This window comes from Scardinius erythrophthalmus, assembly GCF_964197995.2.
Source record: "Scardinius erythrophthalmus genome assembly, chromosome: 19".
Taxonomy (NCBI): domain Eukaryota; kingdom Metazoa; phylum Chordata; class Actinopteri; order Cypriniformes; family Leuciscidae; genus Scardinius; species Scardinius erythrophthalmus.
The window spans coordinates 13,541,673-13,566,697 of NC_138239.1; the positions used below are offsets into that span (position 1 = coordinate 13,541,673).

A 25,025-nucleotide genomic window follows, 5' to 3' on the forward strand; every position below is an offset into this window, starting at 1 on the left:
ATATGGAACATGCATTGACTCTCCCCAGGCCTGCAGCTGAGTTTCCGGACACGCGTCGAGGAGGGGGTTATGCTGTTTGCGGTTTCCCCTGGAGAACAGGAGGAGTATGTCGCTCTGCAAATACACAACGGTCGTCCATACTTCCTCTTTGACCCTCAGGTACATCATGGCCATGGAACGTTGTGTGTTTGTTTAAGCTACGAAAAGCCTTTAAACCTTTAAGTGTGATAGATATCAACCTCTAGACCAGAGGATATATCGGAAACCATATTGGTTATCACCTTATATTTCATTTCACAATAACAGGCGATTTTGAAAATTTAATTGAGTAGACTCATTTTCATTGTTTTTACATTTAAACTGCAATTGCTATCAATCTTTAAAGACACAAATAACACTGTTAAATGCAATCTTTAGCAAATATCAAAATGGGCATCCATTTTTACATACTGTATATTGTAATGTTGTGATACCTATTCAATTTTAGCACTTACGATGACTGATTTTAGTGTTTTATGTTTCATTTATTTAAGAAATGTTAATATTGACTATTTATGTATCCGTATTAACGTATTAAGAATTTTAATATCTACTTTAATACCCACTTTACACAGAAATCTGTGCAATTTGATTGATCAAGTTCTTCTCTGCTAAAAACTTGAGCTAAAAGAGGGTTTGAGACCAATTAACTTGTTACCCGCAGACATTGGGTGGGAATAGCAATAGCATGCTAATTATGCACACTGCAGCACTAGCATGTAGGGTTTAGTCTATTGCTCTGATGATGAAAGCAATCATGAAAGATGATTTCACATTAGTGTCCAGGAGACCACCGAGAAACTCACCCCACCAATAAGCGCCATTGCCGAATATTGCCGGTTTTGCATTCGTAAACACATTTTGTCGGGGTAGTTTGATAATTATAACTAAAAGTGGTGTCATGCCCAATTAATGTCCCCTGATAGCATGCCCATTAGTTCCCCCATTAACGAATTCAACAATTCTAATGGGATTAGCACCATGGGATGCTAATTGAGCGTGACACAGGGAACTGGTATGCTTCCCCACACACTCTTTCTAATGATGAAATTAATGAGCATTTTATGAAACACTGTCTCATGAAAGCGTATTTAGTTCCTGTAAAGGCTGTCACAAATGATGCTGTTTTTTTTCCCAATGTCTCCTTATCGGAGTCTCTCAGAGATAAGCCAGTGATGAGTGGTTTCCAGGCATACAGTGAGGAGAGAAGGTCTCTCCAAGGCCCATGGGCATGATTAGTTGCATTAGTACCATGGACAGCGCCCATTTCATCTTAAACAAACTCAAGGGCTATTAAGCAAGAGTATGCTGCTCACTGTGTTAATGACACACACTACATCACCAAAACCTATAGCAGCTTCTATAGGACTCTTGTGGAACGGATCTTTAATGAACTGTTTGGAGTGTTAGTGCGTAAATTCTTTTAACCATACTCACTGTTTTCCACTGACCATTAGTTTTTATAGTTAAAAGGAGCATTTTCAGTTATAGACTAAACCATTTCTGTTTCTTAATTGTTTTATGAAGTTTTGAATTTTATCATTTTAAAGCAGTGGTTCTGAACTAGGTGGTCTCAGCAAACTTCAAACGGGGCCACAGAATGACTTACAATTATTTAAGTATGTGAAAAATTGGATATTAAATATAAAATGTCGAAAATGCTAAAAATGATATAATAATGCTGAAAACGCACACAGAATAAGAATCTTGGATGTTCTGGTATTACAAAATGAATCATGGTTAATGAATTTAATTTAACATATGAACAGGTTCCTAGTTTCTCTTAATAAAAAACGTTTGAAAACAAGCAGCATTGGCATAATAAAAGCAGAAATACCAAAGGAAATATCTTAGCCTATATATGGGGGCTTCAAATAATCATGTCAAAAAGGTTGTGAACCACCAATTTAATAGAATAGTTGTCATCATTTACTCATTATCATGACGTTTCTTCTGTTGAGGTTAAATAGGGACATTTTGAATAAATTGTCTTTTATTCACATACTATTGCAAGGAGGGAGTATTTCAAGTCTTCAGGAGCAATGCAATAGCTTTGTGTGACAAACAAACAGAATTTTAAGTCTTTCTTCACTTAACTCTTTCCCTGCCAGTGTTTTTGAAAAAAAGGTTGTTAGTCACCGCCAGCATTTTTGATCATTTTCACAAAAGTTTCATGGCCCCCAGAATAATTTTTGTATGAATATCTGAATATGTAATATATCAAAAGAAAGAACAGACCCTCTGCTTAAAAAAAAAAAAAAAAAAAAAAAAAAAACAGTTTTATTCTAGCTTCATGCATTCCTTTTTTATGCGGTGAATGTGGGTAAGTTTCATTAAAAAAGCAACATTTTGAGCAAAAAGCTGAGAAAATAGTGTTTTTGTCAAAAACTTTGTCTGGATTGAATTCAGAACAATTATTAAAACATAGAGGGGTAGATTGAGTCCATCAACACCCCCAAAGCTTACATGGTCCTATAGCTATTTCATTCAGTAACATTATGCAGTTTTGATTTATATGCTGTTTAATGTTGATGATCGAGTTTTTACATATGCATATGCTTACATATGATATCGCTTGTTTGAATCTGCTTCTTTTTCGCCTGTGTTTTGGTCTGGAGATTCAGTGCTCTTTCAGAAGATGAATTATAACGCCCCCTACTGTTTAACAGTGAAAACATGGAAAGCTGGACATTTCTGTCAATGGCGGGGAAAGAGTTCAAATCTCCCTTGTCAAGTTTATGTATACATGAACAAATCGCTCACTTGTGTAGGATATTTCTGATGAATTCCTCTTCCGATTCACAAAATTGGTCTGACTGATTTGTTTATGATTTATCCAGTTATGGAGTTCAAGTCATTGTCGCAATGAACCGGTCACAGTGGTTAACAGCCTACTGAAGAAGATTTTCCGTGAATAATGGCATAAAGTTTCTCAGACAGAACAAACTATTATGACTTATATATTGTGTTGTACACTTTGAAAGTGCTTTTTAAAGTTTAAGGCCCCATTCTTTGTAATTACAAGGAGGAAAAAGACCATTGGATTCTTCAGAATGTATCCTTTTGTGCTCCATGGAAGAAAACAAAACGTTTTGGAAAGACATGAGGGTGACTAAATTATGACAGAATTTCATTTTTTGGATGAGCCAAATGTATTTGAATGTTTTTGTAAAAAAAAAAAAAAAAAAAATCCCTTGAAACAAGACCTAGTTGATAATTCATGATCTTAATCAGCAATTAATTTATGCAAGTAGATGATATGTGGTGTAAATATCCTCTAGCATTGCCGCAATGTTTTCTTAAAATTGATGAATGCTGTGACTGATCATTTGGGGTTCAGTCATTAGGACTCCCTAGCTGATGTTTACAGCACATGACTGAAACTTGAATACATTACATCAGATGTTCAGGTTGTGATGTCGTTTATAGGTCTGCCTCCCATTGAACAAGACTGATATGATTTTTTTTTTTTGTCTTCAAACATCTGAAATAAACACATTCAGTAAACACATTTTGGCCTGGAATAATTAAAGTTAGCTGTTAACGGCTGGCAGATGATATTATTCAGGAAGGCTTTTAGTTGTTGTGACAGAATTGATCTCTCATCGTAAAGAAGCCCCACTGAATACTTTCAAAGGGAGGAGGGATAGGAATGCAGTGTTGTGTCTGTCCTGGCTTCTCCCTAAAGCTATTTCTTCTTCTTCTCTCTCTCTCTCTCTCTCTCTCTCTCTCTCTCTCTCTCTCTCTCTCTCTCTCTCTCTCTCTCTCTCTCTCTCTCTCTCTCTCTCTCTCTCTCTCTCTCTCTCTCTCTCTCTCTCTCTCTCTCTCTCTCTCTCTCTCTCTCCTGCTCTCTCCTGCTCTCTGCAGTAAGCATATCACAGGGCTGACTTTCCTCAGCATCCACACACATATTGATTTGATCATTAAATCTTCATCACAAAGAGGAGATGCGATACTTTGTGTCTCTGTGCTTTCACTGCAGAGCACTCAGTCAGGCCGTTAAGTGTATGAACCTGAATGATGTCATATTTTAGCAGGACAATAACCCCATCTTATGTTGATGGTGCCAGCCCATGAAATTTACTGCTTTTGGGGAATGTCCTATCTCTGGGCAGAATTCCTTAGCGTCTTGAGTTTGGTGCCAAGAGGGATTCTGGTGCTACTTTTTCGACTCCTCCAACTTCTCCTCTATAAACCCAGATATAGAAGAGCAAATTGTCAAAGTTAACTCTGGGTATATATCAGTGTGATCAGTTGTTGGTGAATCTTTACCTATAAACTGTGCCTGCCTGTTATGACATTGCGCTTTTATTGAGCTTGAACCTCATTTTAATGCTGACAGTGGAGTTGTGATTTCTGAAATGTTTTTACTTTCACAATCTTGAAATTGTATCAAGAACTTTTGTGATATCACAGTATGTCTTCCAGAGTTGTGCAAAATTCAGAATTCAAGAACTGACTCCTTGATTTCATGAGTTGGATGGAATTGACCACAACAAGAAGTTAAATCGGAATGGCAGGAATGGGAATTTACTAGTTCTTTGATTCATTCTGGGAAATTTCCTATCCTAATCTAATCTGTCTGTCTGTCTGTTGGTCGGTCGTTCTGTCTATCTAGCGTTCTATCTTTCTACCCATCTATCTGTTTCAAAGCTTTTTTTAACATTTTTAACATCTTACAAACAAGTCTCTGCCATTATTCAAATTTTGTCCTGACAAACTGCTTTTCTAGTTAAAAAAAATATAGTTATATGATTTTCTTTACACTTGAAATCATTTTATATTCCTTATATTCCTGTTTGTATTGAAAGTGTTTACACTGCATTAGTTTATGCACATGCATTTTTACCTCCTAAGCTCTGCTGCAGCACAGGGAGGGGAATGTCTCCTCTTCCTAAAGCTGCTGATCAGCCATCATTTGTGCAGTGTGTGCGGTGTGTTCATGATGAGCGAGTGATTAACCCTCAACGTTTGATGCTAGGCCTCAGCCGTGGCCCTCAGCCCTCGCAACGATGGAGGTAGACGCTATAATGACAACCAGTGGCACCACCTGATCGCTACAAGGAAGCAGGCCGTGGGAACAATCATTGTCGACAATCAATACAGCGGTAATGACGCACACACATATGATATTCATAGGCCAGCCCTGCACCCTCACTTCTGTCCTGTTCGGTTATTCAGTGCCTGTAAAGCCCCCGACTTGAACAGATTTCAAGCAAAGGAATTATCAAGGTTAATCGTTGCCATTTATTGTGTGATTAGAATAATTAGGCCAAAGAAGCCTCTCCTTTCCTGAACTTACAATTCAATTAAGACTGGTGGTGTGAAGCGAAGTCTCCCTCTTCCTGTCTCAAAGCGGTCTCAGGGGATTCGTCCCACCAGGGCTGCTTTATCTCAGTCACTTTTTTAGAGTAATATGACTTTATCTGCTCTAAAGCATCAACTGAAACCATTGAAATATTACAATACAGTTTTTCAAATATTGCTGTACCCTGCTCTGATTATTAGAGCAGCCAGGAACAGTCTCAGAAAAACATTATTGTATTGATTTAGCATTGGCACGTGCTCAGGGGTATAAGCTCATATTTTTTCCTCCAACAGGATCGGCATCAGCTACAAGTGGCAGCACCATCATCGGTCAGAATACGGGCGTCTTCATAGGAGGGATTCCAGAGAATTTCACCCTTCTTAGACAAGACACTGGTAATTTACCTCTGAATGTCCTGTTAACTGACAGTAAAATCTGTATGAGGAGTTGCAAGTACTTGTTATATGTATACAGGTCAAGCCCAGCTGGTGCAACATGGGTTTGCTGGTTGTTTGAGGGATGTGATGGTGCAGAAATCCAGTGGCACTACTGAAGTATGGGAGCCTCTGGACTGGGAATCAGCACTAGAAAAACATGAGGCCTATGAAAGCTGGGAGGGCTGTCCTGCTGTCTCTGAAGATGGGGCCTATTTCCTAGGACATGGTACTGCCTGATTTAAACTTCTTTCACATGGTCTGATAATTTGTGAAGTTAATGTTGAATTTTCCTAACAAATCAATTTCTTTTTTTATATTCAGGGTTTTTGAAGGTCAAGCCTGAAATATTCACCGGTGGAGATTATTTCGAAATATCATTTGAGTTCAAAACTGACCAGCTAAATGCACTACTATTGTTCGCCTATGATGTAGATGGGAAGGATTTCATTTTGGTAAGTTTGCTTAAATCTAAACATTAGGGCTATCGGTTTAATGATTAATTAAATATCACTTAATTTAGTGCAATAAATTATAAATAATTTACAAAAAATACTAATTAATTTAGCACAATTAGTTAAGCCCCCTGACCTGTGCTTAAAACTGTTGTTGGAGAAATTCAAGTACCACCTCAATGTTGAAGGTTTCTGCTAGTACTTAATTAATTGCAATTAATTAAATTAATTAATTTTAATAATCATGTAATATATAATTACACAAATAAGATGAAATTAATATGTAGTGTTTCAAGACATCATTGTAACAGTTGTGTGTGTCATTCAGGCGGAGCTGCAGGGTGGAGTTCTCTTCTGGCTGTTGCGTTGGGGTGAACAGACGGCAGAGTTGAGCGTATGGGTGGGCCTGTCCTACTGTGACGGGGGCTGGAACACTTTGAGTGTGCTGAAGAGAGGCCTGTTAGCGAGCGCTGGCCTCAATGACGTGTATGAACAGGAAAGGAAGGGCATGGGTGGCCCTCTGACTATCAGCTCTCCGCTCTATGTAGGGGGAGTCCCACCTGGAGTAGTGCACCCAGCACTGAACAAGCACAGCCTTCTGCACGGTGAGACACTTGCAGGTTTATTTATATATGTGGGAATTGTTGGCCATTAATCCAGTGGAGCATTTGTGAGGTCAGGCACTGATGTTGAACGAGAAGGCCTGGCTCGCAATCGCCGTTCCAGTTCATCCCAAAGTGTTAGATGGGGTTGAGGTCAGGGCTCTGTGCAGGCCAGTCAAGTTCTTCCACACCTAACAGTCTGGCAGGTAACATTCTCCTGGCATCTGCCAGGACCCAGACTTGTACATACAAGCCTCATATCACCATGAAGAAAAAAGAAAAGAAAAAAAAACCCTGTATACTGTGTGTGTATATATATATATATATATATATATATATATATATATATATATATATATATATATATATATATATATATATATATATATATATATATATATATTAGGGCTGGGTATTGACACAAATTTCACAATTCGATTCGATTTCGATTCGCAAGCTTGCAATTCGATTCGATTACGATTACGATTCGATTCGATTCAATATCGATTATTTTAGATATCAGGTTCAATACATGACAAATTTTCTCATGGAAAACAAATCTCTTAACTAATGCTGTTAACTCTATGGGAGTCAGTTAGCCTGTAGACTTCATTAGCCTAATATAATATAGCTTAAAAATAAGGTAAAAATTAACTGATTTGTATACGAACACTTAAATTACACTTTTATTTATTTTTATAATAATAAAGTTATATGGAATATAAACATTTAAATGGTGGCTGTCATAAAAAAACTGCCAGATTTATTCAAACATGCATTAAAAATAGACATAAAAAATTCAAAATAATTTAATAATTTAATAAACATTAAAAATTATAATGAATATGTAATATGGTGCATATATTTAGCAAAATGCTTTTCTCTAGAGTTAATTTTTCTAGCTGACTAACGAGTTTATGGTCACTGGATATGTTTTTTCTGAGGTAAATGTGACGTTACATGACATTGTTTGCAAGCTGATTTACTGACGTCTTTCCACGGTTGAAACACTGTTTTGAGCGATTCCATGTCACATGATACGGATTTCGATAAGTTGTACACTATCTTTTAACACACTTTCAGATGCGCATTCATGATTATTCCGCGCTGTAACTGGTGTTATTAAGGCGGAAGAGAAGATCACGTGCGCTCCCCGCTGCTTCTCTTGAGCTGGAGCTGCGACAGAGCGATCTCACGCCACAGCGCCAAAACGGTTTTTATGTTTTTGAATTGCGTAATAAAATGGACGTAATTTGAATCTGAGACTTTGTTTCATATCAATAATATCAAAGCACAAAGATTAGTGCGATTTATTGGATGGGATGCACGCAACAATGATCCATTCATTCATCAACTGAAAACAGGATGACTAATCGATTCTTGGGATTTAAGAATCGATATCGTTTCGTAAAAGTGAGAATCGATTAAAATCGAGAAATCGATATTTTTTACCCAGCCCTAATATATATATATATATATATATATATATATATATATATATATATATATATATATATATATATATACACACACACACACATATATTGGAAGTCCCCTCTGATAATACATTTCAAAGATATTTCTCTGATAATGGACCTATAGGTTAACAGGAAATAACAAAACATTGGACCCATATAATTAGAGAATCATGCTTTCAAAATGTCATAACTGATAAAAATGTTCATGTCTATCTGGAGTTTACTGACAGTTTTTATTGTTTCAGACAAATCAGACCAGTTCAGAATGTGACTCAAACATCTTTCTCTCTTTGTCTCTCCTTCTCTCTTTGTCTCTCTTTCATCCTCTTCTGCGCTGCTCTGCAGGTTTTGGCGGCTGCATCAGGGATGTTAGATTCGCACGCGGGCCTGTCGTAAGCTTGGCTGCCGTGTCCAGCAGTGCTGTCAGAGTCAATCTGGATGGATGCCTGTCAGCTGACACCAGCGTTAACTGCAGGGGAAACGACTCCATTCTGGTGTACACAGGCAGAGACAGGAGCACAGAGGACCTGACACTGCAGCCCTTCATGGGTAAAAGCAGCATCCGACCCCTTTTCGCAAGCACAATCCCCACCAGCGCAGTAGCCAAGCCTCATTGACCCGCAGCTATTTTGGCCTCGTGTTGCCTGCCTTGCCTCTGTGTCAGGCGATTGTTTGGCCTGATTTGTCCTTTCTGCTTGGAGTTTGTTATTGTAAAGACCAAACAGAAGAACAACATAATATGTCCAGTCCAGCAATGGACGCAGACACGACACCAGGGGCACAGAGAGGTCATATCTAAAACAGTCCCCTTCATCAGCAATACTGAAAAACTGTTGAGAACTGCACCTTAGCTAATGCACACGGATAAATATAGCCGAGGTACCTCTCTTTTGAGTGATGGAGATGGAGCGAGAAACCGTTTTTGCGTTTGCGCAACAGACTTATTGACTTTCTCACCAAGATAAATATTCACTGAAAGAACTCAAATTGTCAATACATCAAGCTATTTTTTTATATTGAATTGTCTTGAGAAAGCACATTTCTTTTTAAATTGTTTATTTTGTTCTCTCTTTGTATACAGAGTATTTGTACAGAGTAATGGCATTGGGAGACGGAGGTTGGACAGCCGGGCCGTGGCAGCGGGGACGCAGCAGAGAGACAGGTAGGACAGGTGCCAATAGGTAGTCAAATATCATTAGTTAGGCTTTGGATCTCACTGGTAGAATCCTACAGTCTGATGTATGCACTGACCCTAATGATTTATATATATTTATATATATATATATATATATATATATATATACACACACACACACTATGATGTTTTTTTTATATATATACTTTTATTCAGCAAGGATGCATTAAATTGATCAGAAGTGACAGTTATTAGCAATTATAATGTTACAAAAGATTTCTATTTCAAATTAATGTTGTTGTTTTCTGTTCGTGAAAGAATCTTGTATTATGATTTCAAAAAAATATTTTCAACATAATAATACGGATAATAATAAGAAATGGTCTCTGAGTATCAAATCACCATATTATAATGATTTCTGAAGGATCATGTGACACTGAAGACGTTATGCTCGTTACGTTAACACTCAAGTTATAATGTTGAAAATTCAGCTTTGCCATCACAGGAATAAATTACATTTTAAAATATGTTACAATAGAAAATGATTTAAATTGTAATAATAATATTTCATATTTCATATTACTGTTTGTTTGATCAAATAAATGCCGCCTTGGTGAGCGTAAAAAAGACTTCTTACAAAAACATTTTAAAAATCGTACCGACCCCAAACCTTTGAATGGTAACGTACAGTAATTTACAAATAATATGTACAGTAATTACTGTAGTTAAATACATAATGTACAGTTTATACTATAGTTTTGCTCAATAATTACAGTTTCCAAAAAATGGAGTGTATTCTGGCTACTATTCATACTTAACTGTCATTTATACAGAGCACACACACACTCTTACTCCCTCACCTAAGACAAAAAGGCCTACAACTTAGCCAGCACTAGAAGCTCTACACTGATATTTGTTTGTGTCATAGTTTTCAGGCCAACCCATTTTATTCTTATCTGTACAATATATGTAGCAGTCAAGGAGATGAGATCTGCTTGGAGATTGCTTATCGTGAAGCTCTCTGTAGGAGCATGCATCACACACACTGCCTTATTACAGATGAAGATGGTGTGTGGAGGAGAGAAAGAGAGAGGAGGTTGATGGTGTCCATATTGAAACGAAGAGGCTCAGATATGTAAAATTATGCTTAAGTGGTTAAATATATGTAATTAAATTAATTGTGCATAATTAAGCACAAAACAAAGAATTAGACTTTGAAAGCTAAATTGGGCAATGAAACGCATGTACATGTTTTAATGGTTATAAATGACATCTTTAACAATTACTTCAGTGCACCTAATATGGAAAGTCTGTCTTTTGCAACTCATTTTGATGCATTTCTGATTGAAACAGGATATGAAGGAAACATATAGAACAGGACTTGATTTTATCCATCAGGAATTTATCCATCACTGATTGCAAAATCAGTGCCCTGAAATAGCTATACTGTAGTTATTTCCTAGTCAGTTCATTTTGAATAAAGTTTAAGTAGACAAACTATGTATTTCCTTTGAAGTAACATACCCAGATGAATTGTTCGCAATAGCACCAGGAATGTGCTTTAAGAATGTCATTTTGATTTCATTTTGTCTTTAATTACATTCATTCTGTCAGATTTCTTTTCCGCTCTCTGTGTAGTTACACATTTGCTTTCTGCCGTTCAACAGCAGTGTTATTTGGTTAAAAACACCTTTGTAATTTGTAATACCAACCCTATTGGTACAGATGATGAATTGCAAAGACTTCCTACTTAAATTTGTGTACACCACATTATAGGTCGGACCAGCTTTCCAGTGGTGGATATATTACACACATCTGCTGTCTGGTTTGTTTTGACTGTATAAACGAGTGTTAAAGAGATTCTATAGTCCGTGACACATCATAAATGATGCTTGTTGCATTTCTGCATATGTTTGACTGTTTTATTTATGCCCCCTAAAATGTGAATCCTGAAGAGAAAGCAAGCCGTCGCTTGATGGGTGTGAAATATAGCCCGGAATGAACGCTGGATGTACAGTCATATTAAATCAGTGCTGAAAAAGTTACAACTCTAATAAATTGTATTTATGCTAATGGTTAGATATGATTTACTGTGTCTATTAAAAGTGAGAAATGTGTGTGCTGCTTTTCTTTGGCCTGACACACACTTTCTCTCTTTCCCAATTGGATTCTCACACTCTCGTTCCTCTCCTCCCCCTTACTTTGCCTCTCTCTCTCTCTCTCTCTCTCTCTCTCTCTCTCTCTTGCTTTTCTTCTCCACGTGTCTCTCTCACCTATTATTTCCTGTACAGTTCCACAAAGTGTGCTGCCTCCCTCCAGAGTTGAGAGTGTAAATGGTTCCAGCGTGGAGGTGAGCTGGGAGGAGCCAGCAGAGGTCAGAGGTGTAATTGAGAAGTACGTACTGAAAGCGTACAGCCGGGACCGTCCCTTCTCGTCCCCCATCAGCGCCACCTTCCCCCACTCTCAGCACCTGACAGGTAAGGGCCACGCCGTCCGCCTGGAGCTTGGCTCTGAAACCTTTTAGCCCTCATGTTCTGTTTGGGCTCTCAGAGACCTCAGTACCATTTTAATAGCTTGAAAAAGGGAATAAATAAGATGTTGATTTTGAATTGGCTATTATTTTACCTGACCATAACCTGTGTGAAAACACCTTTAAAGGAATTGTTCACCTGTAAATGAAAAATGGCACTTTGTTTCTTCCATGGAGTCCCTTGTGAAATATAAGTACACTTTTGCATGCTTTTAACAGGAGAAGTTATTATAGAAATAATATACTTTAAAACAATATACTTAAATGTAATCTAAATGTAATGTTTTTGAGCACCTAATTGCATGTTATTTCCAATGAAATAAAAATATAATGTAAAAAGTAACTAGTTGAACGTAAGTGTTTTTTGACCCACATATTACATAAGTACATCTTTATGCTTTATGTAATTTCATAATTATTACTTCTATTGTCTTTGCAATATAGATAAAGAGTACTGTTTAATGTACCGACAAGCATTTTATGCTAAAATAAAATATACTTTAATGTCATTTCTATTGAAACTTATGTTTTTAAATATATTTTGTGTAAGTAATTACACATTTGTAATGATGTTGTTATTTAGTAACTTTAAAATGTATTAACTTTACATGTAATATCAAATAACTTATAATCAAGTACTTTATATAAGCTAATGAAGACAGTAAGTATAAGTATACTTTTTGTTCTTTTTTGTTGTTTTTGGAGCATGGCATTCATTGTAGGAAAGATAGCAGCCCAGCCATTCTGTTAAACATCTTTTATAGCATTCTTTGTAAGACATAAAGTCAAACAAGTAAATAACATGTATTTTTTTGGTGAGCTATCCCTTTAAACGCAAAATGCAATAATACTCCAGACGATCTGTAGTCATGACAGTGTTCCCTATGTGACATTGCAAGTTTATAGACTGAAAATCTGCTTGGTTACTTGAAATTACTTCAAAGAACAAATGAGGATCTTGAAACAACGATTACGTTCTCAGATGACCAATCACTGTGGTAAGATTCTGTCTCCGGGCAAAGCGAAACAAGAAGACACTTTTTTTTGCCTTGTTCTTGGCACGCTTCAACCTGCGCAAGCCCAAGCCACACTAATTTATGATAGTCGTGACACCAAAAGCAGAATTACACAGGCCGATAAAAACTCCGAAAGCAAATGAGTGGGTAACGAGAGGAGAGCAGGTCAGCCTCTTAATTGAATTAAAAGACGTCTGACAAAAAAAAAAAAAAAAGTTACACTTACCTGGCCAATTATGGCTCGGCTGGGGTGTTTACCTTCCAACTCTTCCAAAATCTGTCTGCTACATGGATACAGTGGACGCGAGCCAAAGATTCACTCATACACTCCATTAAATGGATCCTGCCTTTTTTTTTTTGGATGACAAATTTAAAAATATAAATCCTGTTTTAAAGTCTAAAGATGAATTAAAAGCTGCACTTGCCTTCTGATATAAATCATAAATCATAACAGAACTGTTGTTTACTATATTTATTGTTTTAAAGTATGGTTTCTAAAGGTCAATCTAATTTAGATGGTCAATGCACTCTGTAACTGATATTTCATGGTGCAAATTTAATCGTGATTGACACAAACCATGTTTTTTCTCATTGTTAATGTAGTGTGAGTCATATTTTCTTTTACTTTAATTAGTTTTTGTTCATGTTTTTGGTGGATGAGGGTTTAACCAACTAGTGGCAGGTGAATTTGTGGTAGAATATAAAAATTTTTATTCGATTTTTGTGATCATCTTCACAAACAACCACTAATGAGTAAAAGTACTGAGCGATGAATTAAAGTCAGTCATATTGATCACAGCAGACCTGGATAGTGACTTTCATAGCATGCAAGAAACCCCCTTTAAATAGCATCAGCCACTTTATCCATTAAATAACGTCATTAGTGTCCCATATCCTGAATAGCAAAGGCCGCATCACTTTCCATCCATCTGATTAATAGGAGATATTACTGTTTGATAATATAGACCTTTTTAAATCCAGACCTATTATCAGAAGTGATGGTTATATTATGCTGTGTTTGAAAAGCCATTGCATTAAGTCTTAAGGAAGCAGAGTTGGGGAGGCCCACTTTTTGAAATATGGAAGAGAAAAGAATGACATTTGCCTCTTGCTCTCTGAAATGTTCTCTTCCTCTCTTCTTTCACAGGCACTTTAAGTGGCTTGGCTCCTTTTAGCAGCTACAGTATTACCCTAACGGCGTGCACTCAGGCCGGGTGCAGCGAGAGCCCGCTCGCCACCGGTTTCAGCACTCCACAAGAGGGTAAAGTCATTTAGAAGGTCCTGACTCCCACATTTCTTTGATGAATAATAAAAGTGACGAGAGGGGCTCAAATAGTACCGAGCCATTTGCTTGAAAACTCCAAACTAATTTGATGACAAAGTGCAATGCCAGGCTGTAATTGCTCCGTGTTATTTATTTTTTTATTTCCCCGTCTCGTTCTTATTCACGTTTTTTTTTTTTTGAGAGAGAGTGGTTTTAGGAACAGGGTAAGTGTGCGATTGAACCCTCTCCCTTTTAATGACATGCATCTTTAATAGCTGTAATGCAGATTAATGTGATTTTTAATTGCTGTTACATTGTTCATGCGAGAGCCTTGTCTTAATGTAAGGCATCTGAAAGATTAATGAAAGCTTCTTCATTTCACTCAACCAGAGAAGTAAATCTGAAGACAGTTTGGGCTAAAAAGAATTGATTGTGGAGCCGAAAAGTATGAAATCGAGAATCAAGCGGCCCATTTCCACCGTTCTCGTTCAATCCAGTGAGGCGCGCTCCTGTGGCGCGAGCGTACCGCGACAAACATCATTTCTCTCTCTCTCTTTCAACTCTTCCAGGCTCATTCTTTATTGCCTTCACATCTGTCTGACCGCACAGGCAAGACAAAGAACCTTCTTCCTCAGTCAGGGAGGAAAAAAATCTCATGTCTATTGACCGAGAGCCTTTTTCCTACATGAAACAGCAAGTATAAAGACAGATTAATTGTCAGCAGCAATTATTTTCTCTGTCTGATTGCAGAAATAGAGCTGGTCCCAAATAAAATGAGCTCGCTTTCAGGCTGAAATTGTCAGATTTCTCTCTTTTCTGCACTAGAGGTTGAAAAATGCAGATAGCTTTTTAATCTAAGTTGGGCTAAATAGCCTTGTTTAAAGGATAGTATGACATTAAGGGTCATCATGGAGTGAAAAAAAAATCAATCTGATGTGAACTTGATTACTAACCCAAATTACAGTATTGATTCTCCATAAAGGAAATTTTTAACATTGTTTTAATGCCACATACAGAAGCAACTTCATTCTCAACTTACTCTTGCTCAGAGTATGTTTGACCTAAATTGCTCATTGAGGCAGTCTTTGTTTGTCTATCATTTGAATCATTTGATTAAAAACCTAGAAATAGGGCAGAACTTTAAATATTTCTCTTTTTTATTGCATGTTTTCGTCAATTATAAACCGTTATATTAACATTGTAAAATATGAAAATCTTTATTCCTTTTATTTATTATTTAACCTGTTAAATAAGTACGGAATAATTGACAACGGACCATTGAATTATTAGAAAACAAGTTTTCTAATAATTTAGTGTCCTGGAGTAAATTATTCGGCTTATACTGCAGTTACCACGCATCAAGACATTGTTTAGATGTTTTATTTTTAAGACATTTGTCAGGTTTTTATCTTATAAGTGTTCTTTGTGTGTAATAATAATTCTTACGCATCTCACCCCATGCCTCCGTTGCTAATTTCAAAGCGTAATTTTAAAGCTAATAACGGAGGCTTGAGCCATTAATATGCAGACTAATGCAGTTATCAGAGAAAGAGCGAGATTGATTAAGTGTGTGTGAATGACCTGATTCTGTGCGTCTCTCAACAGTGTTTGTCAGCAGCGTCTCTATTAATAGCAAAGCTGCAAGTTTACCTGCTTCAAGAACAGCAACATTGCTACCTCGCTACTGAGTAATGTCATGTAGTTAAAGAAACTATTTTATTGATAAAGTCCCAGGCAGTGCTGACAACACGTTTATGTGCTCTTGTATGTTTCTGTTTGTGAGAGAGTGTATGTATGTGTGTGCATGCGGAGAGAAAGCTGACGAAAGAAAGTGTGCTTTACATAAATAAAAATGAATGTAGTCAGAAAAACATGGAAATAGTTTGTCATTTTCATCCTATTTTTTGTTATATTTATTTGTTTGTTCAATGTCTATATGGGTTTTGGTTCTTTTGCTGTTTAAAGGAGAACTCCGGTCAATTTTAACATTGAGCTCATTTTTTTGTACATTTGGAGTGCTGTCATTACAGAGAACAACGTCAAAAATCGGTGTTGCCTACACCGAGTTATTCTATTTTTAAAATTTGCACCCTGTTGACTTCAATGGGGCAAGTTTTAAACCTGCTTTTAGCCTCTTAACATCCTTCATGTGTCATTACAAGTGCCCAGCTAATGTGAGTGATTCCTTCAGAGTGAACACGAGTGAATCTGACTGCAGTAGATGTGAAAGATATGAATAAAAATGATGTTATTTAAGCCAGCGCAAATACCTGTGTTTACATCCTGTTTTCGGTTGAAGTCCAAAGTAGTCGATTGCCGAGTTCACGCGCGTGATCAGATGTAACTAAACCTATGCGCGTGAACTCGGCAATCGACTACTTTGGACTTCAACCGAAAACAGGATGTAAACACAGGTATGTGCGCTGGCTGAAATAACATCATTTTTATTAATATCTTTCACATCTACTGCAGTCAGATTCACCCGTGTTCACTCTGAAGGAATCACTCACATTAGCTGTGCACTTGTAATGACACATCAAGGATGTTAAGAGGCTAAAAGCAGGTTTAAAACTTGCCCCATTGAAGTCAACAGGGTGCAAATTTTAAAAATAGAATAACTCGGTGTAGGCAACACTGATTTTTGTCGTTGTTTTCTGTATTGACAGCTCTCCAAATTTACAAAAAAATGAGCTCAATGTTAAAATTGACCGGAGTTCTCCTTTAAGGTTGTAATGACCTTTGAAATACAGTAACTGAAATAATTTGGCAAAGTGATATTGAACTGTATTGCGGTTAAAACCTGCTTGGAACTACTTTTAAATTAGCTTGTTTTTTTTTTTTTAAAAACAGCCATGTAGTATAATTTAGAATATTAATTTATTATTAAAATATAAATACATTTATTATTAAAATATTGTTATAATTTTAGTTTGTTTTCAGACCTTTAGAATTCACCCATAGGTTTCTAAAATGCATGCTATTTTTTAAAGCTTATTATTTATGTCTCTATGAATTGTTCACTTTAACTAAATAAGTAACTAACTGTTTGGTCATTTTATCAATGCCTTTTTTAATAGCTCCTCTAGAGGTTTCTCCACCTGCTGCGATCTCCAATCCCAACTCTCTGTTTGTCCACTGGGACCCTCCGTTCAAACCCAACGGCATCATCACCCAATATATCCTCTACAAAGACAATACTGTTGTGTACCAAGGCAACAGAACCAGCTTCAATATCACAGGTAAGCAAGACTTTGCTGCCTGGTATCCATTGCTTGAATGGAAAGTGTCCAGTCAAGGTCACATGCACATTGACTGGATTTGTGACATTTACTCATTCACAAAAGGAATGTTCTGGGTTCATTACAAGCGAAACTGTATTAACATTTGTGCCATCATGTTGAATAATTATCACAGAAAAAAGCAACGCTATGTTAACTAACTTTTTCAGGAGACATTCTTGGTGCTCCACTGTGTCCGTGTTTACCCATTAATTGCAAGAATGATAGAACAGAATAATGCAGAAAGATAACAAGTGGATGATTAGCATTTAAAAAGACAAAAGTGCCACTGGCACATGTCCAAGGGATGTTTCTTTGAACCATGTTAAACTGTCATTGTGAGGATGAAAAGTGCAGCCTGATGTAGGGAGCCAAGCACATGCCATACGAAATAAAATTGCTGATACATCAGCATGATTTACTAATTCGTGTGCAAAATATAAAAAAAAATGTCCCTTGTTTTTATTAAATCGTGCACACTATATAATAATCCGTTCCCTTGTTTTACTAAATTGTGCCTACTATATAATAATTTGTTCCCTCGTTTTACTAAATCGTTGCACGAATTAGGGAACGAATTAGTACAACCTGGCTAAATCAAGGGAACAAATTATAATATTGTGCGCACGATTTAATTAAAACAAGGGAACGTATAACTAAAATTGTGGCCACAATTTGCTAGAACGAGAGAACAAATTGTCAATTCATGGCCAAAATATACACATTTTCTCCTGCATGTCATGTCCGGGGCTTCATACTTAAAGGGATAGTTCACCCAAAAATGAAAATTCTGTCATCATTTACTCTTCCTCAAGTTGTTCCAAACCTGTATGACTTTCTTTCTTCTGCTGAACACAAAAGAAGATATTTTGAAGAAAGTCGGTAACCAAACGACTGATGGACCCCATTGACTTCCATAGTAGGAAAAAAAAAAATACTATGGATGTCAATGGGGACCAGCAATTGTTTAATTACCAACCTTCTTTAAAATATCTTCTTTTGTGTTTAGCAGAAGAAAGAAAATCATACAGGTTTGGAACAACTTGAGGGAGAGTAAATGATGACAGAATTTTCATTTTTGGGTGAACTATCCCTTTAAGAGACCTGCTTATAATCTCTTTAATGCAGAATTGCACAGAGCGAATCCTTTCAAATGTATAACTTGCATTTTAAGGGTAATTTTGTCCATTTTAGAATCTTTTTTTTAACCCTTTGTAGTTAGTGTATAATGTTATTTAAGGTAACCAAAACCAGTTGTAATTTAAAGAAGTCACCATTCACACTGTTTCTGACCTTTAGAACAAATCAGGCTGTTTGTTTCAGTAGAAGAAGATGCAGTTCAATAACTAAAAATCAGAGCGCACGGCGGTCGCATGGGCCAGATATGAACTAGGGGAATTGCTGTCCATATTCGTCTTGATTTAATCACATCCTGCAGTAAATAGGTGGAGCAGATGCTCAGCTCTAAAGAGCGTCACTTGTATTGCTGTATTTCATCTTGCCAGTGGAGACAGGGCCAACAGCCAGCCATTGTTTGTTGTTTGTTTTCTTTTTTCTATTCCCTGCGTGCTCTTTTTGCGAGTAGCAGAAGTCCCTGCTCTTGGCGTTAATGCACGAACATTGTGAGATGTTTTATTAAAAGGCTCCAATGCTCCAGCCGCCGCTTGACCCGGGGTGAGAAGCATGCCTAAATGATATGGAGCCCCCAAAAGGCCAATTTACACTCAGGACAGGTATATTCTCTCTGAGATGAATCATTCAGAATGTCAGCCCCCTCCTCCCCGCACACACACACACACACACATAGACGTATAGACTTCCACTACTGGACTGAAAGGAGTTCTTAAGCACAAAACAAACCTTGTGACTAACACAAGAATACAAAAATACAGTAAACAGTAAAATTGTGAAATATTATTACAATTTTAATATATTTTAAATGTCATATAATTAATATTTTTGTGTAAACCGTCACAGTGATTGAATTTTTTCAGGATTCAAGTATTTCAAGTATTTATACATCTTAATTAGGAAGAGTGATACCAAATGTTTCATGGCTTCAAAAATCAAATCAATTGCGTTCTTATAATGGTATACCAACAAATCAGTGAGAGCAGGGTCTTATTCCACATCCAGATTGAAAATTACAGCTTGTCTGAGAGTAATCATTGGGGTGTCCATGTATCCGAATATCATTTTATTGCAGCACCTAACGGCGTTGAGCTCCCTTTTCAGTCAACCTCGCCTCATTTCTGCTGGTCCCATTCGAGCCCACAAAAACAAAGGTCACGCTGAAGTCAATTTCCTCAGTCCATGCTCAAAGAGAAATACCTAAGCACAAATCATGTTGAGTTTGTGTAAAGAGCCATAAAACCTTCAGAGGCACCGCACAGGGGTCTCCGTTTACATCTCCTTCCTTTTGATCAGCCTGAGCTTCTCTCCTGAATGGCTAAAGATATGCCTGACTACATATGTATTACAACCCCAAGCCAAAGCAGAAAATGTACCGAAGGCTTTGAGGGCATTTCTCAGAAGACACGTTGTGCAGCAGGATGTTATTTCCAGTCTGCTCGACGGGGTATCCCATATTTATTGTGGGTCGTTGTAAAGGCAGAGGTCTGATGTGATAAGAAGCTATGGAGCACTGCATTGCTGCGGCTGGCGTCCCCTCCCCTTCACCCCGCCACGCGCAAACCCGGGGATTCCAATTTCTTTCAGGATATCTTAGCTCAGCTTCCAAGCTGCCCCCGCTGTGATTTTGGAATATCTCACCTTTTTTATTCCTCCTTCCTTGACAGTAAACTGCTGTCAGGCGCTTCAAGGAGAGATCCTCCTTCCCGTCAAGAGGAGCCTTTGAAACCCAACGCTCATCGCCAGTGTTTGCGACTCTGGTTTCCCAGTACAAATGATTAACAAATGATTCCAGCCATGTGGAAAGCATGGGCTGCTGTGTGTGAGGAAGGGAAAGCCAGGAGCTCGCTGATCATCACAGCAACCTAAAGAAGCCAAACATGTAAAAATACTGCAGTATGACAGATTAGATCACAGCTTTCAGGTCTTATTAGAATTGCCTGAAGTGGTTGATTTTTGTAGGTTAGTGTCAACATTTACAGAGCTGGAATACAGATGCCAATTAAAGATAATGCAACCACACTTTCCCTTTACAATTTCAGATACATTTTTTTACAAGGATTTTAAGGATATAATATTATGGTAACATCTACTGTAGCACAGAGCTTTATTGTCTAGACTAGAACATCTTATTAAATAAATAACTACTAACTTACAACTACTGTAGGTTAAAAGTTAAACAGATTAAAAAGTTCACCCAAATCAAACAGCTGAACTCTACCAGCACATTAAACCTATGTTATCAAAATGAAGACAGAATAAAACTTTTCTGTGGAATAATCATCACACTATAATGTTATTATGCATTCTTAGCCAGTCTAATTGTATTTTTAAAAATCTCTCTCTCTCTCTCTCTCTCTCTCTCTCTCTCTCTCTCTCTCTCTCTCTCTCTCTCTCTCTCTCTCTCTCTCTCTCTCTCTCTCTCTCTCTCTCTCTCTCTCTCTCTCTCTCTCTCTCTCTCTCTCTCTCTCTCTCTCTCTCTCTCTCTCTCTCTCTCTCTCTCTCTCTCTCTCTCTCTCTCTCTCTCTCTCTCCAGATGTTGGTGTATTCACTCCTCATAAATTGCTGTTGAGTGCCTGTACTGAGGCAGGTTGCACCAACAGTTCCCAGGTTACCCTGTTCACAGGTCAGTTGCCCCCCACACATGTAGAGCCACCCATCCTGACCGTACTGGATGCCCGCAGTATCCACATACAGTGAGTATTAAAAAATAATCTTTTGAGTGAAATTTTTTGCCTTTAGGATAATACTTTTAATATTATGATCATAAATTCAACTATAAATTTTATTATGCATGGATTGTTTTCCAAGACTATGAGTTTTATTTATTTATCTTTTCTGCAGTAAAAAAAAAAAAAACATTCCACCCTCACTAGGTCCCGTCCTTGGACGGCACGTACACATGCACACTAACGAGGCATGGACAGGAGTGAAGGTGGTTGTTCTCACCTTTAAGATGACAATGTTTTATCAGAGAGATACGCTAATGAGGTGACGGACATTTGCTCTCTGTAAGAGGACGAAACACATCTCAGGTCTCGTTATTCCTCACCATTATACTAAAACTAAGCTCCGCATGTCAAACCGTAACCCTCTGAAGATGCAATATAACCCTGTTTAAAAAATAAAAAAGTGGCCACCACAAAAATCTCACACTAGAGCGATTTATCTGACCAACCCGTATGTCAAATTTGAGAAGCTGTCCCTATCCACCGCATGGGTGCATTAATCAACTGAGTGTTTTCCATATAATCATAAAGTACACCCCTTCCGCCAGTCATGCCATTGGCTGTTTGTCCTTATTGTCTTTGCGTGTCCTCTGGCTGCAGTTGAGCGACCAGGGGAACGGAGCAATGGAGCAGGCCTTGATTTAGGAGCTAATGCTCAACTCCTGCACCCACACTGGACCATCTCATTGGACTGTATGAAAACGCACAGTCCGACCTTCTTCCGGCCTGTTTAGCATGCAGAAATTTCTCCAGCGTTTGACCCCCGCCGCTTGACTTAGAGAGAGAGAGAGAGAGAGAGAGAGAGAGAGAGAGAGAGAGATAGGAGGCAGTCTACAGAAGATTCTTCCCAGCAACCTGCACCCCAGGCCTATAGCAATCTATGTGAAAGCCTTTAGAGGTTCATCTTCAGCTGCCCCATCTCCATCACTTAAGAACTATACGGAGAGGGCACCATGCCACACAACAACGTGAGGGGACAAGGAGAGAATAGAAGGAGAGAACTATAAGGGAGTTAAGGGGCAATGGGGAAACTGAACTTATGTACACTTTATTTTAGGCCAAGAGAGATGACAGAAGCGCTCCGGCGCATTTCCCATCAGAAAGAAAATGTCATCACTTTACTGAATGATCACAGGTGGGGAGAGAGCGAGAAGGAGAAGGCCACGAGGAGAATATATATTTGAGCTGTCACCTACAGTACACCGTGGTAAAACCCACCACCAGTTCACTGCCATCAGAAAGTGCCGATTAAATTACTCAAACCACCCCACCTCCACCGGGCTGCCCGAGGAGGCCGGTAATACCTGGAGAGAGAGAGCTTTCTGTTAGCATTCACATTCATCTCAATGGAATTTGTTCGGTTGGCTCACCAGAAGCACGTGATTTGAAATCTGCCATCTTTGCTTAACGGTGCTCAGGATGTTTTGTCCAATCTACTGAGCGGTAAAAATGACTAATTAATCTGGAGGCACAGGTAAATGTTGCCATGACAATTGTGATTGACATGTGGATAGTCCCAATTATCTAGCAATTATCTTGAGCTTTGATGCCATGCTTTTATAAAGAATCTGGGCCCTCAAAAGAAACGTTTAAAAGAAATTAATACTTTTATTCAGCAAGGATGCACTGAATTGACAAAAGTGATGTTAAAGACATTTAATGTTATAAAATTTAATAATCAAATTATTATTTTTTAAATCTGTTTAATATTAATGCTGTTCTTTTGAACATTCTACTCATTAAAGAATCCTGAAAAAAGTATCACAAAAATATTAAGCAGCACAACAGTTTTCAACATTGATGATAATAAGTAATGTTTCCTGTGCACTAAATCAGCATAATGATTGCTGAGGGATCATGTGACAATATATTAAAATAGAAAAAAAAATGCAAATTACTGTTTTACTGTATTTTGACTAAATAAATGCATAAGCATACGCATAACAGACTTTCAAAAACATAAAAAAAAATGTTTTTTACTTTAAAGTGGTTGTCAATGTACTGTAGGAAGATGTTTGCATGGTGTAGTTACAGCATCAACCAGCAGGGGTTGATGGGGACCAAGTTAACTATCAAAACCTTGACCCCTTGGCGACAACATTTCCTCTTTCTTATCTTCGGCAGTGTAGCAGCCTACCTCAACAGCCTTCATTCGATTATGCTCATTTCAGGAATTGAGGAAGGGACAAAAAAATACAAGCCCTTGCTTTTTATTCTCCTGCTACCTCTGTATTAATGGCAGTGGAGAGCTTGTGATCTCTGTAAGCCATTTATTAAAAAGATGTATATGACCCAATTTGTCTCATCACCGATTTTCATAACTTCATTATGTATCTGCTCTATCCTGATGGCAGCGCCTCAGAGGGAAACTCACCTTATTTATTGTCTTCATCCGCCAAGAGGGGGAAATGGTTATTGCTTTATTTCCATTGGATATTTCAATTTGAATGGGACGGGAAGCTGCAATGATGATAGAGAGAGAGAGAGAGAGAGAGAGAGAGAGAGAGAGAGAGAGAGAGAGAGAGAGAAGGAGAGAGGTTCGGGGGGAGAGAAAGGCAGCATTGTAATTTGACATTACAGATGATATCTCTCTCCCTCTCTCTTTTTTTCTCTCAGGGTCTAATTGTGGATACAGTGCCTTTGAAAGGTATTGCCTTGTTAGCAGAATCGTAATAGGAGAGGGTGAAGGATCATATGTGTTCAATACTCTTTTGTTGTGTTGCGATTTGCCTGTGAGAAAGGTTGCGAGACCCCGGACTGCAGGATATGCACAAACCGAATATCAGCAGAAACACGCTGCGTGAAAGTATACGGCACCTTGAATAAATGAGAATAAGAGAGAGAGAGAAAAAATCCTCTCAATACGACATTAAGTCCTCACCACCTTTACAGTGAATAAAAACGGTTAAAATTTGCAAATGTTTATGTTGTTCTGACAGAACCAAAATTATGCAAGTTATAGTGCAGTGTTTTTCATTGCCTTAATAACTGGATGGCAAAAAATATATAGTACATGCATACAAGGTTAAAATAATGTAAAAAAAAATTCAGAATTAAAAAAATATATATTTTTACACTGACACCACTTTAGCTTTATTGGTTTATTATATGTTATTTTGGATGATACTTAATTTTTTTTGTGCTTAACTCAAGTATTACAATTGATTAAACGCCCGTATTATTAATAATATAACCAACCGCTTATCAATTATACTATGAAAATGTCTTAATGGCCGTTGTCGTTTGCCATTTAAAATGCAATTTAATTTATGCCTAAACTAAATTAATCACAATAATGAATAAAGTCACCTGCGGGTGTGTTTGCTCCATGTAGACCAGGAGGCCCTTGTGAGCTTTGTACTAAATTAAGGAAACAAAGAGGTGAGAAACATCAGGTCAAACTCATTGTACTTAGACGCTTGATGATTCCTCTCATCACACAGGAGGTTACTGTCCTATTTCCCTCTTTAAACAACATAGATGATTTAAGATCATGTCTCAGTCTTGACACCATTACCTTCAAAAGGGACATTGTCTCCTCTAGTCGTTGAACTCTTCATTTGAGGATTCAGACAAATATGCCAGTCATTTTACAAAAAGGGTGCTATTTGTGTCGTTAACAATGA

At 37.6% G+C, this 25,025-nt stretch overlaps 1 protein-coding gene across 1 annotated transcript in view; it reads left to right on the plus strand.

The window, feature by feature from the left end:
- The window catches only part of ush2a (Usher syndrome 2A (autosomal recessive, mild)), a gene marked incomplete at both ends in the record, with an annotated part of 211,764 nt that overhangs the window by 81,213 nt on the left and 105,526 nt on the right, over positions 1–25,025 (plus strand). Inside the window, 12 exons of the mRNA XM_081394329.1 lie at positions 29–159; positions 5,021–5,147; positions 5,641–5,742; positions 5,822–6,010; positions 6,106–6,236; positions 6,565–6,841; positions 8,662–8,865; positions 9,398–9,478; positions 11,743–11,928; positions 14,145–14,258; positions 17,339–17,500; positions 21,207–21,366. Of these exons, the coding sequence (XP_081250455.1) occupies positions 29–159; positions 5,021–5,147; positions 5,641–5,742; positions 5,822–6,010; positions 6,106–6,236; positions 6,565–6,841; positions 8,662–8,865; positions 9,398–9,478; positions 11,743–11,928; positions 14,145–14,258; positions 17,339–17,500; positions 21,207–21,366 (1,864 nt within the window). The remainder of the gene's footprint in view (positions 1–28; positions 160–5,020; positions 5,148–5,640; positions 5,743–5,821; positions 6,011–6,105; positions 6,237–6,564; positions 6,842–8,661; positions 8,866–9,397; positions 9,479–11,742; positions 11,929–14,144; positions 14,259–17,338; positions 17,501–21,206; positions 21,367–25,025) is intronic.